The 15,625-nt window shown below is 38.1% G+C and overlaps 1 protein-coding gene across 3 annotated transcripts in view; it reads left to right on the top strand.

The window, feature by feature from the left end:
* LOC136840300 (uncharacterized) overlaps positions 1 to 15,625 on the top strand; it is a 104,218-nt gene that overhangs the window by 51,283 nt on the left and 37,310 nt on the right. For 2 of the 3 annotated variants that reach the window (XM_067106993.1, XM_067106994.1), the window contains 5 exons: positions 4,898 to 5,175; positions 6,064 to 6,229; positions 8,164 to 8,276; positions 13,914 to 13,991; positions 14,264 to 14,482. In XM_067106993.1, coding sequence (XP_066963094.1) covers positions 4,898 to 5,175; positions 6,064 to 6,229; positions 8,164 to 8,276; positions 13,914 to 13,991; positions 14,264 to 14,482 — 854 coding nt within the window. Of the gene's footprint in view, positions 1 to 3,743; positions 3,844 to 4,897; positions 5,176 to 6,063; positions 6,230 to 8,163; positions 8,277 to 13,913; positions 13,992 to 14,263; positions 14,483 to 15,625 lie in introns of those variants that run through there. The other variant, XM_067106996.1, reaches the window with a different exon arrangement.

Genomic DNA, 15,625 nt, shown 5'->3' with positions numbered 1-15,625 from the left:
ACTGGGTCATCCAGCATGTCGGAGATGCAAAATCTCGGTTCATACAGGGGTATGTGGTATAACTGTTGGAGTATCTGGTGTTTTTGTGCCTTACAAGGGAGTGGATGTGAGTATAGTGGATGATGATAATGGATCGGGTGTACATGAGAATTTGTGGTTGCATGCTGAACATGTGTCGGTGGGTAAGAAGTGTTATAAGGGGGTTTTGTTGAATGATATGGTTCTTGGTCCTGGTATGGTTGCTATGGTGAAAGTTTGAGTGAAAGGAGTGCATAAATCCAGACAGGTGTGTGTGGATGAGTGTAGCGAAAGGTTGAAGGGGGTAGTGTTTACGGACTCTATAAACAAGGGTTCAGGGGATACTTGGGTGGAATTGCTAAACTGTAATGATTCAGTTTGCAATTATCAGAAGGGTACTTATGCAATCGACTTTGTTGACTGGGTCGATGAAGATAATTCAGTTGCTATTGTCGGGGATTTTTGTAGTTTTTCAGAAGCAGATTTACAGGCTAGGAGGCAGGTTTTTAGGGATCATTTAGCCAATGCTGACTATAAAGAATGTGTTGATGGCGTGGAAGATGTTCTGGCTGAGTTTGCAGACATAGTCGCACTTAAAGGGGATAAGTTAGGGGTAACAAATGTGTTAGAACACAAGGTTCATTTGGAGGACAAGACTAAGCCTTTTTTTGTTCCTTTGTATAGGATTCTTTTTAAGATTAGAGAACAGGTAGAGCAAGAGGTTAATAAGTGGGAGGAGGAAGGCATTGTTAGGCCCAGTTCCTCGCCTTTTAATTTTCCATTGTTAGCAGTGCCTAAGAAGGATGGTTCAGTCCGAGTTTGCCAGATTTATTTGTAGAGATTGGGGGCAAGAATATTTATTTTTCAACTGATCTGATGTAAGGGTATTTGCAAGTACTGCTTAGTGAGGAGAGTCGAGAGCACACAGCTTTCTCTTTGCCGAAGGGGCATTATGAGTTCACATGGATGCCGTTTGGTTTATCAGGTAGTCCTATGACATTTCTAGGCTAATGAATACAGTTTTGTATGGCTTGTTAGGGAAGTCCATTCATATATACAGTATATGGATGATATTTTAATTGCCACTGATTTGGTAGGGGGACATTTAGAGGTTCTTAGGGAGGTTTTTAGGAGGTTTGGGTTAGCGGGTTTGAAGATAAAGTTAGCTAAGTGTAATTTTCTGAAGAGGCAGATAGTATATTTGGGTCATGTCATTTCTAAGGAGGGTGTTAAAGTGAATGATGATAAAGTTAGGGCAATTGTGGATTTTGCTACTCCCAAGAATAAGAAACAGATTCGGTCGTTCTTAGGCATAGCAGGATTTTTCTGTAGGTTTTTGTGAAGGGTTTTTCTATTATAGCATCTCCCTTGACAGATGTCCTGAGGGATGATGTGCAGTTTGTATGGGGAGATGGACAGCAATTAGCTCTTCAGAATATTAAGGATGCCTCAGTTAACCCCCAGTGTTGAAGTGTCCTGATTTGGAACGTCCTTTCACGTTGGTGATAGATGCTAGTTACGATGGTATAGGGGCATGCCCTATGCAGAGGTTCAGTGGAAGACTCCATCATATTGCATTTTACAGTAAGAAGTTTAAGACATGGGGTAGTAATGAACGGTTACGGTCGGTAGTGGACAAAGAGGCCTTAGCCGTAGTGTCTAGTTTGGTTCATTTTAAGATGTTATTGATGGGCAACCAAGCAGAGGTTCTTACGGATCATAAACCATTGTTGGATCTTTTCAGTAAGCCGGATCTTTCCCCTGAAAGGGCTAGGTGATATCTGAGAATCAGGGATTTTGATGCCAAGCTTAGGTATAACAAGATTAGGTATAATAAGATTACAATATGAGGTTGTCGTCTGACACAATATCTTTGAGTGTAAAATTTCAGAATAAAGTTCTGTTGCTTAGGAATTTCTTTTTGGGTGAGTATAGAACAGGCATCGGCAATATTTGCTAGCCAGGGTAAAACTTTGATGACTTCACAAGATAGTTATGAGAAATTACCGTAAGGTTTTGAGACTAAGGACTTCTTTAAATAGGTCATTGGTCACAGTTGATAAGATGGGGGTAAGATTTACATGTTACGGTAGCTTTGTCTTCCTGTCAAACTCCCTTGTTGAATATTGAGAAAGAAGCGGAATATGTGTCTTCGGAAATTCAAACTCAGGTTAAGGCAGTGGTTGCCATTACTAAGGGGGAATTTTGGGAGATATTTTATCTCTCAAGTGTTTAGAATTGACTTTAATGGATTCAGTATGTCTGTATGGTTCTCAGGTAATTTTTACTGGGAAGAATTTGTATGGGTAGTATCTTAAAGTTAGTGTACCTGATAAGGGAATGCTTGTGGAAGTTCCAGTTAGTAACTTTGGATTGTTTCATAGTTTTATCATACGACCTTTCCTTAGTGGTTTTTGGTTCAGTAATAGTGTGGGATAGCGATGAGACTATGTATCTTTTGGGTTGACTGTTGACATGACTAACTTACGTTATACACCACTTCCTCGCAGCAGCACCTTATGGAATGATTTCTATGAGCCTCAACGAATACGAGTTGGATATGGGGGCCATCTACATTACGCCTGCAGGTTTCTACGCCTGTGCCTTCATGAGAGGATCCATGGTTTTTTGGAGGGATGTTAGGCGGGACGTCTACAAGTCACTGTTGTTGCTGGGAGACATCTGTTATTGGAATAACAGTTGTGCACACAAGACAAGTAACTTTCGTATCTAGTGCATATTGTTTGCTATGATTTTTGGAGCTGGCCCCTGCTGAACTTTTGTTATGGATATTTGTCGTACCTGGGCTGGGACACCCAGGGGTAGGTGGGCCGAGCTCCTTTTAAGACTTATGCGAACTAATTGCTGGCCTGTGAAAAAGGTGTGTCCGGTGCAGGTGGCCTTTATGTTGACGTTGGTATTTTCTACAGTTAGATGTAGCAGGTATCTGACGCGTTCATTTGTGCCTTCCGATCATGGCAAAGATGCATGGGGACAACGTGATAGATTGATGGAAGTTTTGTGATATCTGTGGATTCTAAAGGTTGAACCTGACTGTGTCGTCACGCCTCAAGGGAGGGGTTATTAAGTGAGTGTGTGCATGCATGCACTCTCTAATGTGTAAATTATAAGAGGAACCATACAACGGGTATTCACTTGGATTTGCGACTGGTGTGATTAGCTCCTTGAGCTGTTTTTGTGAATAAGAACAGCCACTGAGAGGAACGGTTTCCATGGGCCATAGAATGTGAGTAAGATAACTCATTAACACATATTTTTTTCAGGCATTAGGTGGAATACGCATTTTACGTTGCAGTGAAACCCCTCTGTTCTCCATTATGCATTTTTCTGTTTTAAGTGTCTGTTTCTTTATGCACGATCTCAGGTTTTACTATATGCTATGCTTCTTTTAACAGGAATTCTGGTTGAGTCCTTTGAGGACGGATATTTTGGAAGTGGTGTTCTTTTAATATACGATATGACATTTATTTTGGTCTAGAATAATTTGACCTTTTTGCTTTGTTTGGTGACCAGGGTGTTAGCCACTAGTATTGTTTAGTCTAGAATCATTATTTCGATTGATTGTGAGTCTGAGTTCCCTCTAATTATGACTTCCATTTTTATGGGGTGTGAGTCACTCCATTTCATGACCGTGGTTTTTGCTGAAATGCTTTCGTTAACTTTGCAAATAAAGTCTAGTTTTGTATCTCGGCGTTTCATTCCAGTAGGCCTTTGTTTGAGGATAGATACAGTGAGAGGAGTCGACGAGAGAGAAAGAATGTGCTGAACCAATGCTGGCCATTGCTACCGGAGAATCTTAGAGATGTAAGATGATATGACACTTCTTAAAACAGATGTGGAAAGAGATTATGACCCTATTTGACCTTGTTTGAGGGCGTAACATATATATATATATATATATATATATATATATATATATATATATATATATATATATATATATATATATATATATATATATATATATATATATATATATATATATATATATATATATATATATATATATATATATATATATATATATATATATATATATATATATATATATATATATATATATATATATATATATATATATATATATATATATATATATATATATATATATATATATATATATATATATATATATATATATATATATATACATACAAGATAACATATATATATATATATATATATATATATATATATATATATATATATATATATATATATATATATATATATATATTCATACACACACACACACACACACACATATATATATATATATATATATATATATATATATATATATATATATATATATATATATATATATATATATATATATATATATATATATATATTCATACATGCAAGAGAAAACAATCAAATTTGTTATATATTGAGAAACTAACCAGTCTAACTTAACATTGACATGATTTTTTCTGATGGTACAAGATTTCTTATATTGAATTTTATTAATAATGTTTAATCGTCCATACTGGTAATTTATTATTTACCAGTTTGTTAAGAAATACTTGACAATTGTAGACAAAATCTCTACTATTTATACAAATATTTGCAAGTCTAGAAAACTGTAAGCATATGACATTAAAGACTGTGAAAAGCAAAGCACTTAAAATCTGCCAAATTACTAATCAGATATCATGCTGAAAATGTAACACAAAGTAATCTTTGGCTGCATTGTTAATTATCATATGGACCTCTATCCAAAAGGTTTTTTGAAAACTAGATAAATATTTCTCATTACTCGGCAAGTTGAAAAGCCGGAGATATTTTGTGTACTGTACAGAAACGTTCATTAACGAAACTTTATCCGTAATATAGAAAGTAACTTTAATTTCAGATGAATTACAGTGGACTGTGACTTCTAGGGAAGAGGCGATAATTCCAGTGAGTTTCAAGCAGGGAAATCAAACAGTCAGTTTCTACTCGAATTCCAAATTTTACCCCATCATTAGTTTGACGAATTCTGAGTCCGCGATCCTTGGCTGGAATGGATATTCGATTATGGAAAATGAAACCATAAGAAGCGCTCATCATGGCCCTCTCCCGAAAGCTACCGAACATCGAGTGTCCATTTCTTGCAAGCAAAATGAATACGACGTTCTTTGTGCTGTGGAGGTAGGACGAATTCTGTGGTTTATGACAAATGCCTAACTTGTGGAAACGATGTTAGTTTTTGTCATAGAGCGATCATTAGAAAAAATGAAGGCACAATTGTTATCGGGTAGTCACTTAGAAATAACGTCCAACCCAAACTGATTTAGCCTAGTAGTCCCTCATTGTGCACCCAACCATACAGGAAATTCGAATCCGTTGCCTTTCAGATGGGTAGATTTTTCAACTCAACAACATTCGATGTAAACACAAGTAAAGCATTTCCTTCTCGGAGTCATTTGAATGTGATGGAATATTAATCCATTTGACCAAATGGGTCTTCCCAGTGTTTTCCCTGATGCCGTGCTTTTTTCCTCTCCCAACTTGACTCCTCTCACTTATTCTGGCGAGTGACTCTTGTCTCTCTCATTCTGGAGCAAAGGTTACCTCCTGCATGACGAGAATATTGGTATTTAACAAATGAGGAAGGTAAATTAAATACAAAAAACAAATTTATCCAGATGTTAAATTTCAATTATTATACTTAAATTTATTTTGGGAACACTAACCAAGTATCATGTTTAAAATGGTTTCGTGTTCTCTCATTTGGGCACAACAAATTAATGAATAAATATTTAAGAAATTATTGACCAAGAAAACGTCGACTTTATTGGTTTAAAAGAGAAGAGATTGCGTAATCAGAAAAGAAATGAAAGTCAAAGTCACACCCAGTTTACCCGGTATGAATCACAGATAACGTTAGGGATTACAGTGGCTGACAATTATCAGATAAGGACAGTTTTTTTTATTCATGTCTATATAGATGTTCATGTATGTATGAATATATTACAAAGAAATGAGTCAGTGAAGATTCCAAGCATTTCTAATTAGCGTATGTTTTCTTTTATGCAGACAGAACAGAATTCAGGGAGAGTGAAGAACCTCTACGTACGATCAATGCCCAGCGCTTTGCATGTTTCAACTGCGAGCGAAGGGAAGATCGTGGTCCTGCTTTACCTACCCCGGACCCAGGACCCAGAGAGCACCCAGGGACCTAAGCTAACAACTCCGAGTGGTGGTACAATTTAGCTGACTTTTGCAATGCTTTAAATTTTAGATGGCACGATAAGTAATTTGATTCTTTCCATCAGTAACATTTTGGAAATTATCCTCCGTCCTCTGTTTGTCCATCTTCATATAAGACGAAATTTTGACGGGAAAAAATTCTCAGCGCTGTAGCATTGCCTTACAATGTCATAACTTAAGAAAGAGGCCGGTTTATTGCGTCCGTCCACAGTCCCTGCTGTTAGGTCAAGTGTCCGGAGGTCCACAGCTGGCCTCCCACTCCCTTTCACTCATTACTACACTCAAGGTCTGTCTAAGGGCAAGGGTCCGTGCTGGCTTAATGCTCGTTTAATCTAAACCCACCGATGCCAACCTTCCTTCGGTAGCCGTGCCTCACCTCTCCGCCATCCATTTTCATTGATTGTGGTGTCCTCATGCACTGGCTAATAATGGTTTGTCCATCTTACATGATTTTGTATTAGCTAGTAATGCTCACATGGTAGAGTTTAGCTGTAAGTTTATCAGATGTGGAGAGTATCGACTACTAGCAGATTAGGTGGCACTTAAACTTGTTTTTGTAAGTAAATGCAGTAACATTCAGCTAACTTTTAAGAATAAATAAGGAGAATTTACCTAACTATTAAGAACTGAGATGGCTTTCAAGTAAGAGTAGTATGTAACTGCTTTCAAATTGAAATTATAACATTATAAGACGGTTTTTAAAGGGGGGGACAGTAGCATTGAGATGACTTTCAAAGGAAGACAGGAACGCTGAGATGGCTTTCAATAGAGACTGTAGTTTTAAGAAAGCTTTCAGAGAGGTACAGTAGAACTGAGGTGGCTTTTAAGCAAGGTACTAGCTTTTGAGTAGAGCTTATAGCACTGGAATTACTTGCAAGAGAAGATAATCTCACTAAAATGACTTTCAGTGAGAATTCTGAAAGCTGAAATAGAGTTAAGCCGTCTTTATAAGATAAACATGTATAGCATAGTTTCATTTCAAATTAATATGACAGAATTTTGCTGTGTTTAAAATGTTTTTCTTTTGATATTGCAATTAAAGGCATTGCTGAAAGGATGTTCTGAAAGAATACAGGGATTCATTTGAGGATTCTCATAGCAAAAAATGTCTGATGGACCTGGAATGGAGAAAACTACAGAAACGAAGGAGGAAAGTGAACAGATGGGACAGGTTGGCTTACAGATAAATTGATAGATAAAAAAACTTACAAAGTTCAAGTTCATTTACATTATTACTTTTTATTTTAGCCTTGATTGTAGGGTGCTATTCCCCAAAAGCTTTGTCTTCCACTAACTAAATTTCCTTCTCTTACTCACTCATTCAGATTTAATAATGTAAAATCCAAGTAACATCCGGTAGGAAAAGAGAGCAAAATCAAGGAAGAGAGTGAAATATTTAGCTTTATACTGTTCTCATCTACTTTCTCCTGACATTTTCGTACGTATTCTTTGTTGTTACCCTTTTATTGTATGTTCACAAGAATGCTTCTCACTGGTCTGGTTCAACTTATTGATAGTATTGAAGAACAATCAACTTAAAAATTATGTAGGATGAAATAATGACCCTTAAAAAGTAAAGTATTGAAGATGTGTTGGTGAACAGTAATATATAGTACTAATAATTTGAGGATGCACATTTAGCCACCTTTTCTTTGTTCCTAGAACCAAACTATTGCAATATTTTTTATATTTCTAGATTATTAGAAAATGTTTGCCATTGGATATTGCAGAAGGATGTTCATTCTATTATCATATAATAACCAATACCATTTTTATCTTAATTTCTATGAGAATGATGGTTTCAACTACAATGATTTCCTGTAGTAGTAGAAATTGTAGCAGTGACTATGGTAACTGAAGATTCTGCCGCATTTGGCGGTCAAATCTAAGGTGTTTAAATCAGTCATTTCCTTTTCTTTCTTCCAGAAACATCCATAATGGAGAATGAATCTAATAACAACAGAATACCTTATATTATCGCTCTATCAGTACTTAGTCTGTTATGTCTTGGCCTAGCAGCGGGGCATTTTTACAGGACGGTAAGTCTTTAAAAAATGTCATTTTATGACAAATAACTTGTTTATTATGGATGATGGATTTAAGAAGTGAGTTTCCAAAAAAAAAAAAAAAAAAAAATGGTTTTCAAGAAAATTTTTAATTAGTATATTATCTCTAAGTTGATGTTTTAATAGAAAGTCTTCGCTATCGTATTCGTCATGAAATTTTTATTTTGCCAAAATAGTAAAGATAACATAGCTTATAAAATGTTTACTTCAGAAAAATTTTCTTTGCTTCCATTTAAGCCACCCATAAGGTTCCTAACATCAGTACTACAATCTCTACCATGGCTAGATAAGTAACTCCTGATATAATCATATCTGTTTTCACAAAATGTGATATGAAAGGAAAAGGTGGATGTGGCCTTTTGGTTTTACGATGCGGCGTGACTAAAACATTGAATAAAATATAAAATCTATTCCCCGTCCGCTCCACAATGTGCTTTCACGTAACTCATGGAATTGGTCTGGCAGAGGTTCTGTTTAAACTTTCCTTTCGTTGTCTTGGAAACGCCTCTTTATTCTCAGCTGTTGCTAAGATAAATTCCTCAAACGGAGTTCTTGGCTCTTCTTTCTGCGTGAGGCGACAGGAATGGATGTGAGGTAGGCTTCCTCCTCTGGGTCTGATCTGCTGTCCGTTTGTCTTCTCTTTAGTCGCTTGTACAGTTACATTGGGAGCTCACTCAAACATGCAATACCACTTGGAAGAAGCTGCGTAGTTCTAAAAGACTCGGGCAGTCCTGAAACAGCTTAAAAAAACAGATGGTGAAAAACTTCTTATAAAATAGTTATTTACATGCTTTCAAATATATCACCAAAACAATAAAATCTTACTAACATCTTAATAATATTCAGTCCCAAAAAATAAGCAGCTGAGCAATAATGAGAATTATCATCGACCTTCAAACTTGCACATAGGAATTGCATTAAAGGGGAAGCTATAAGAAAGAAAATTATAATCTCATGAATTGTACTTTGACAACATACACATCACTGAAGAAAATTTATCTCCTAAATTTTTTTCTTAATTCAGTCGACTGAAGTAATACCAACACTGAGCTTTCCTGGAATGATCTCTACTCTAAACTTACAGCTCTGGAGTGCTATGGTCCACCTCATGATCCTTGGACTTGTAATCTTGCAACTCTGAATTTATTTCAGTGGCTTTTGGTCACTTTGTATCACGAAATCCACTCCATACAAGTATAGATGGAACCTCTTAACTACAAAAATTATTGCTAGGCACTCATTTTTGACGGCACAGGAGTTGTGCTCCTTCTTGAGATTCCTATTCGCATAAACAATTGGAAATATTCCGTCAGCAGACTTGCAGTACCATGCTTCCTAGTCTTTCATTTGATGCGTCCATCATCACGATGAAAGTCCTGTTGGAGTCTGGTACTCATAGTATCAGTACATTTCCTAAAGTCTGCTTCAGTCCATCGAATGACTTTTGTTGAGATTCCTTCCACTCCACTTTGTTCATTTATCCTTTCTTTACTAGGAATGATCTCACTTGCATCACTTCCCTCGGGCTCATCCTTTTGGTCATATGTCCTTGCACTTTTCTGACCATCTCAGCTTCGTCTTTGATCATTTCCTCTGGATCCTTCACACCTAAAATGTTTCCAAGACCAAGGTCATAAATAATGTTAATAATGTTATCTTAGCACATAGCACGTAACTCTCCCTCTTCGTATGGAGTATTTACATTAACCTTTGCAACTGGATATCTACAGATACTCCTATCAATGGGTGCACAAACCCATTTCTAATCAGTATTTTGGTCCTCAGGTACCAAACTTTTAAGCACAATTGCACTTGCACAACATGCATCTCATTGTACAACTAACTTGTCCCTTATCTAAATGCCCTCACTAACTGGCAAATTACAGTACTTCTTCCTCTGTTCCAGAAATTACTTGCTCCTAACACAACAGGTAGTTCAGCTCTATCTTCCAGCTTCAGCCTACCATCTTTGAAAAAATCTTCCAGCTGGGCTAAGTCAACATCCTCACAAACCATTATAGCTGTCACCTCCTTCAATTCTTCCACTAATGTAGCAGTGGCTGCCTTTTCCCTCCAGCCCTATTTCTTAGACCAGCTGAACAAGTTTTTGAAGCTCTGTCACCAATGTTCTAGTGTAGGTTACTCACCTCGTGGGATAACACTAAGAAAAAAAATAACAACAAATTACTGCCACCACTTAATAACATCTTGGTCACAAAGTATGCCACAATATATGATATGAAAGGCTGTGGTGAGAGTGGCATTATATTTTTATGAATGTGATTAAAACACTGAATAGAAGATAAGATATATTTATTCACTGTGCTCTTCACAATGTGCTTTCATATAACTTGTGGAACTGGGTTGACAGAGTTCTGTTTACACTCTTCTCCTTTCATTTTCTTGGAAATGGCTCCTCACTTGCAGCTGCTGCTAAAATAAATTCTTCCAAACAAAGCTCTTGGTTCTTCTTTCTATATGGGAAGAAATTTGAGGTAGGCTTGTGAGAGGGTGCGAAAGAAAGAGCAGGTTGACAAGTAATGCTAGTTTATTGAGGAAGCGACCCGCTTATAAAGCGGCGTACGGACATCGGTGTATACACGGACGTCAGTACAAATTTTACAAGTGACCCGAGGTCAAAACTATTTCTCTACACAAAACAGGACAGGTACATATAGATAACAGGATGATTAACAGTAGTTGATTAGACACAAAAAATACTCTGACACATATACTATGTATAAGGGAAAATGAACAGGCAATAAATGTACAAATTACAATAATGATAATAAGGCTGAGTACTGCGACCTCGGGTCAGCTGTGAAGGCACCGTAGAAAACGGGAGGTTCATCATAGGGAACCCGTTGAGTGGGGACTTTACAATACTCTTCTGGTGGTGGGGTGGCCGCCTTCTGGCGACGACGTTGATGCACTTTGTGGCGGGGTCCTCCGGCTGGAGGAAGTTGATGGGGTGTGTGGGTGTGGATGCCCACTTCGTCGCCCTCGTGGAGTCAGTCACCTGCTGCGCTGTCCTTATCAGGTCCTCGACCGGCAGTGTGTAGGGCTCCGCAATCTGTCCACGACCCTCCGGGAGTAGCTGCCGCAGCAGGATCTCCCTCGGCAGGCTAATCTCCTTGTGCCTGCCGCTGCTGTCTGTCTTGGGGAGGAGGAGGAGGTCCTGGAGGGCATGCCACGTCTCCAGGAGGTTTGTGTCCTGCCGGGGGTTGATGGCGAGGTCGAGGGCGTGGATGGCCCTCTCGGAGACCAGCAGGGAGCAGGCTCGACGAGAGTGGCAGGGCTTATGGTTGACATCACCCATGGGGCGACCTTTCTGTATATCTCCTCCGGTAGGGCGTTGATAGCGATGTCCGCCTTCAACACCTCATCAGTCAGGCCTGCCACCCTGAATTGCCCCTCGACCCTGTAGAGCCAAGACACCAAGTTCTGATGGGTGAACGGCAGCAGCTTTATGCTGAGGGCGGCCCTCGGTTGGTCCGTCAGGAGGGGCATCGCGCAGGGAGCGGGTACTGGTGTGGAGGAGCGCGCGGGTTTCGGTGTGGAGGAGGGCTCAAGAGGGGGTTGCGAGAGGGAGATAGCTGCCTCCGAGAAGTTCGTGGTTATTTGTATGTGGGAGGGAATGTCTGCATCCATGCTCATTCCGCACTCTCACTTGGAGTGTGATGGAACACTCACGTCAATACACGCTTGGGAGCGTGCCGTGTGGGTCCGCTAATGACGCCAGTGATTTGCCGACGAGGGTCGGTAACGCCCGAACGCTTTGTTAGAGCATCGTAGTTAGTCCGTTAGGGGCGTGCGGTGGTTCATCAGGCCAAGACTAAGTCGCCGTTAGGGTCCGTTAATGGCTCCGGGAACCACTCCGGGGGTCACCACTGTGAGAGGGTGCGAAAGAAAGAGCAGGTAGACAAGTAATTAGTTTATTGAGGAAGTGACCCGCTTATAGAGCGGAATGCAGACGTCGGCGTATACGTGGACGTCAGTACAAACTTTACAAGTGACCCGAGGTCAAAACTATTTCTCAACACAAAACAGGACAGGTACATATAGATAACATGATGATTAACAACAGTTGATTAAACAAAAAATACTCTGACACATATACTATGTATAAGGGCAAATGAACAGGTAATAAATGTACACATTACAATAATGATAATAAGGTTGAGTACTGCGACCTTGGGTCAGCTGTGAAGGCACCGTAGAAAACGGGAGGTTCATCATAGAGAACCCATTGAGCGGGGACTTTACAGGCTGCCTCTTAACCCTCAAAGTCCGGGTTAAATATACTGTGTATTCAGCACTCTCCTAGACCGGGCTAAATTTAATAATGACCAATTTAAAAAAAACTCATCAATGGAAAGAGGAAGATATGCATATACATACGGTATAAGAAAAAATTTCTAAAAAGTTTTCTGTATCTTCTAGGGGAAGTTGAAAATGAATATTTCCAATGGTGCAGTCCTCCTTCCAAGAGACAGTCGTGAAAATATGCTAATTTTACAAAGTTATGTGTTTTTATAATATTTTTAAATTTTATTTTGTAAAATTATAATTACAGCTCACACAATATCGTAACAGATAAGAACTAAAAGCAGTAATAAATTCTGAGTGTATTGATTGTACAATATTTACGAGACATCATTGCATGGGAATTTTGGACAATATTCCCCTGGAAATTCTCAAGGCAAACTGATCCCTCCTTGCTGTACTAAGTTCAAGTACCAACTAGAGTTGGGGAAAGAGTTGCCATAATTCATTTATGGCCCATGGAAGTGATCTGAGCACTTTTCCCGCAAAATTCACTCAAATTGTATGGCGCGAAATCTTGAACAAATATGGATGTTTCCCGGACTCCACCACAAAGCTATATGTAAACATAATATGTTTACATGCATGTATGTTGCCTGTCCACAAGGGTTAACAGTCTTCTCTGCTGTCTGTCTGTCTTCTCCTCTTTCACCACTATATATAAAATTGCCTTCAGCCCTCACTCTCTGCAATACCACTTTTAAACATAACAACAAAAACAACAAAATCTTACTAACATTCTGTTAAAATAGATAAGCAGCTAAATGAATTTAACATTTGATAATTATTCCAGAATAATACAGAGAAGTATTGTCCACTCTTGAATGTCCACAAAGAAAACTATACTATAGGGGAACTAAACAAAAGATAATAATTTCATAAATTATGCTTAGATGACTGAGTTTTCATAAGAATATATATTTTCATTTTACTTTGCTCTTTTGAAGCTTACGTGCTTCTAACTGATTATTGTTGTTGTATTAATCCCAGGGAGTGCAGAATGTTTGCATATGTGGTACATTAAGTTTAACAGAGCTTTGTTGGATAGTCATCTTGTACCTAGTTGTTTGGTTAAGTTTGTTTGTTGCTTGAAAAATACTGGCTATAGTGAACTTGGATCTGAGCTAAATTATTCAAGTCTGGTGTAAGCGAGTTCTATGGGTATCAGTGAAATCTGTATTGCAACAAAGTAACTTTCTCACAATTCCCTTTGACTTTTGTAGTTCCGTAGGTAAGAAGTACCTTGTAGAAAGAAAAACAATTATAATTAATCTTCTGTTTCAGAAAAGAAATGGCTATGAGTCTGTACAACAAAATGAACCTGATAGTATTTCGCTAAGGTCGTCTTTCATAAAACCTGTGGTATGTACGAGTATGATATACATTTGTTGCCTTTCCTACTAACAGACAGATTCTATGATACTTTTTATGAATCTTGTAACAAGGTTATTCGATGTTAACTCATTAATTATGAAAAGGTTCCTTACATATCGTCTTTTTTTTATTGAGGACTACTGACTTCTAACTATCGACATTCAAAGAAAGAGAAGATGCAAACCTCAATTCACACAAAGATGGAATGATGTGAGTGGCACTTAAAGAATATCCATTTTATGCCTAATTCTCATTTCCAGAGACTAAGTTTGTGGGGAGCGGTGGAAAAAAATGATGTGAGACTGGTCGAAGAGCTGCTTAATCAGGGGGTTGATCCATACAAAATTGAAGAAGAAAGGCACACCAGCGCTTATATGGGAGCCCACATTTTAGGTTACATGGACATTCTACAAGTTATGCACCGTTATCAAGGAAGGCAGGATACTACTTTTGAAGATTTAATTCAGAAAATAATAGTCGTAAGAACACTGATGATATCAGTTATATGTCTTCTGTTTTAATATTATGAGGTTTACTCACTTATGCTTACTTCATTTTGCAACAAACACCCAAACAAACACTAAGCCATTCAACTCTATCTTGCACAACCCCTCGTGCAACCTGGATAGTAAGGTCCTTTCATTCCAGTATTCCCTCAGTATATTTAGCACAATGATTCTCAACCAGGGGTAAATTCATCTCATTTGGGGTCAAAATCAATGCTTCAGTTGGTAAACATATCGACCTACCAGAAAATTAAGTTTTATTCATTATACTATATCCAGTCAGCCAGGTTTAGAAAAATTATCAAGCTAATTCACCTTTAGTCCTCTACTAGTTTCAGGAAAGAATTTGAAGGAGCTAGTCAATCCAGTTTTCTCAAAATGCACTCACAGTTGTTATCACACACACACACACACACACACATATATATGTGTAAATATATATATATATATATATATATATATATATATATATATATATATATATATATATATATACATATGTATATATTCTGGGTCGATAAGGCAGCATCCAACGAGAGAGTTGTGTTCATTCTTCAAGGAACAGGCTTATTTAATTTAAATGACAATTAATTCTTCAGAGCAGCTAACTGAACTCTTATTGTGGGTTTTATTTATTATCCCTTTGGAGTATAATTGTTCCACCATATTTCAGCTGCTGAATTCAAGCCTGAATGCGCCAAGTCCAAACTTGGACTTGTACAAAAAAACTATTTGCAAGAGAGAGCTGTGAAAATTTCTGAGTCCTGTCAATCACCATGGTATGGGTTACGCTTTGGCACACCCCACGCACCGCCCAACTGTCCCATCCTATTCTCTGTTCTCTAACTTTGTCTCCTTTGTGTCCTCCTTCTTCCATTATAGTGTTTCGGCGGTGACGTTTTGTTATGTCATAGTTCATGGGAGTGTCGATTACATCATTGTTAACCAGATGTTTCAGTTACCTTACTCTTCATCACTTCACCACCACCAACTCACCATTTCCTTTCTTTCAATGGCGAGTTCACGACAGGCTGTTTGCAAAGCGTTTTTCATGAGCTTAACATAATTGGTATTTGCTGACTCGGTCTGTCCTACCTGGCCAGGAACAGTCATAAA

The sequence above is a fragment of the Macrobrachium rosenbergii genome, chromosome 7 (genome assembly GCF_040412425.1).
Source record: "Macrobrachium rosenbergii isolate ZJJX-2024 chromosome 7, ASM4041242v1, whole genome shotgun sequence".
NCBI classification, from domain to species: Eukaryota; Metazoa; Arthropoda; class Malacostraca; order Decapoda; family Palaemonidae; genus Macrobrachium; species Macrobrachium rosenbergii.
This window is presented reverse-complemented; position numbering and strand designations above follow the sequence as displayed.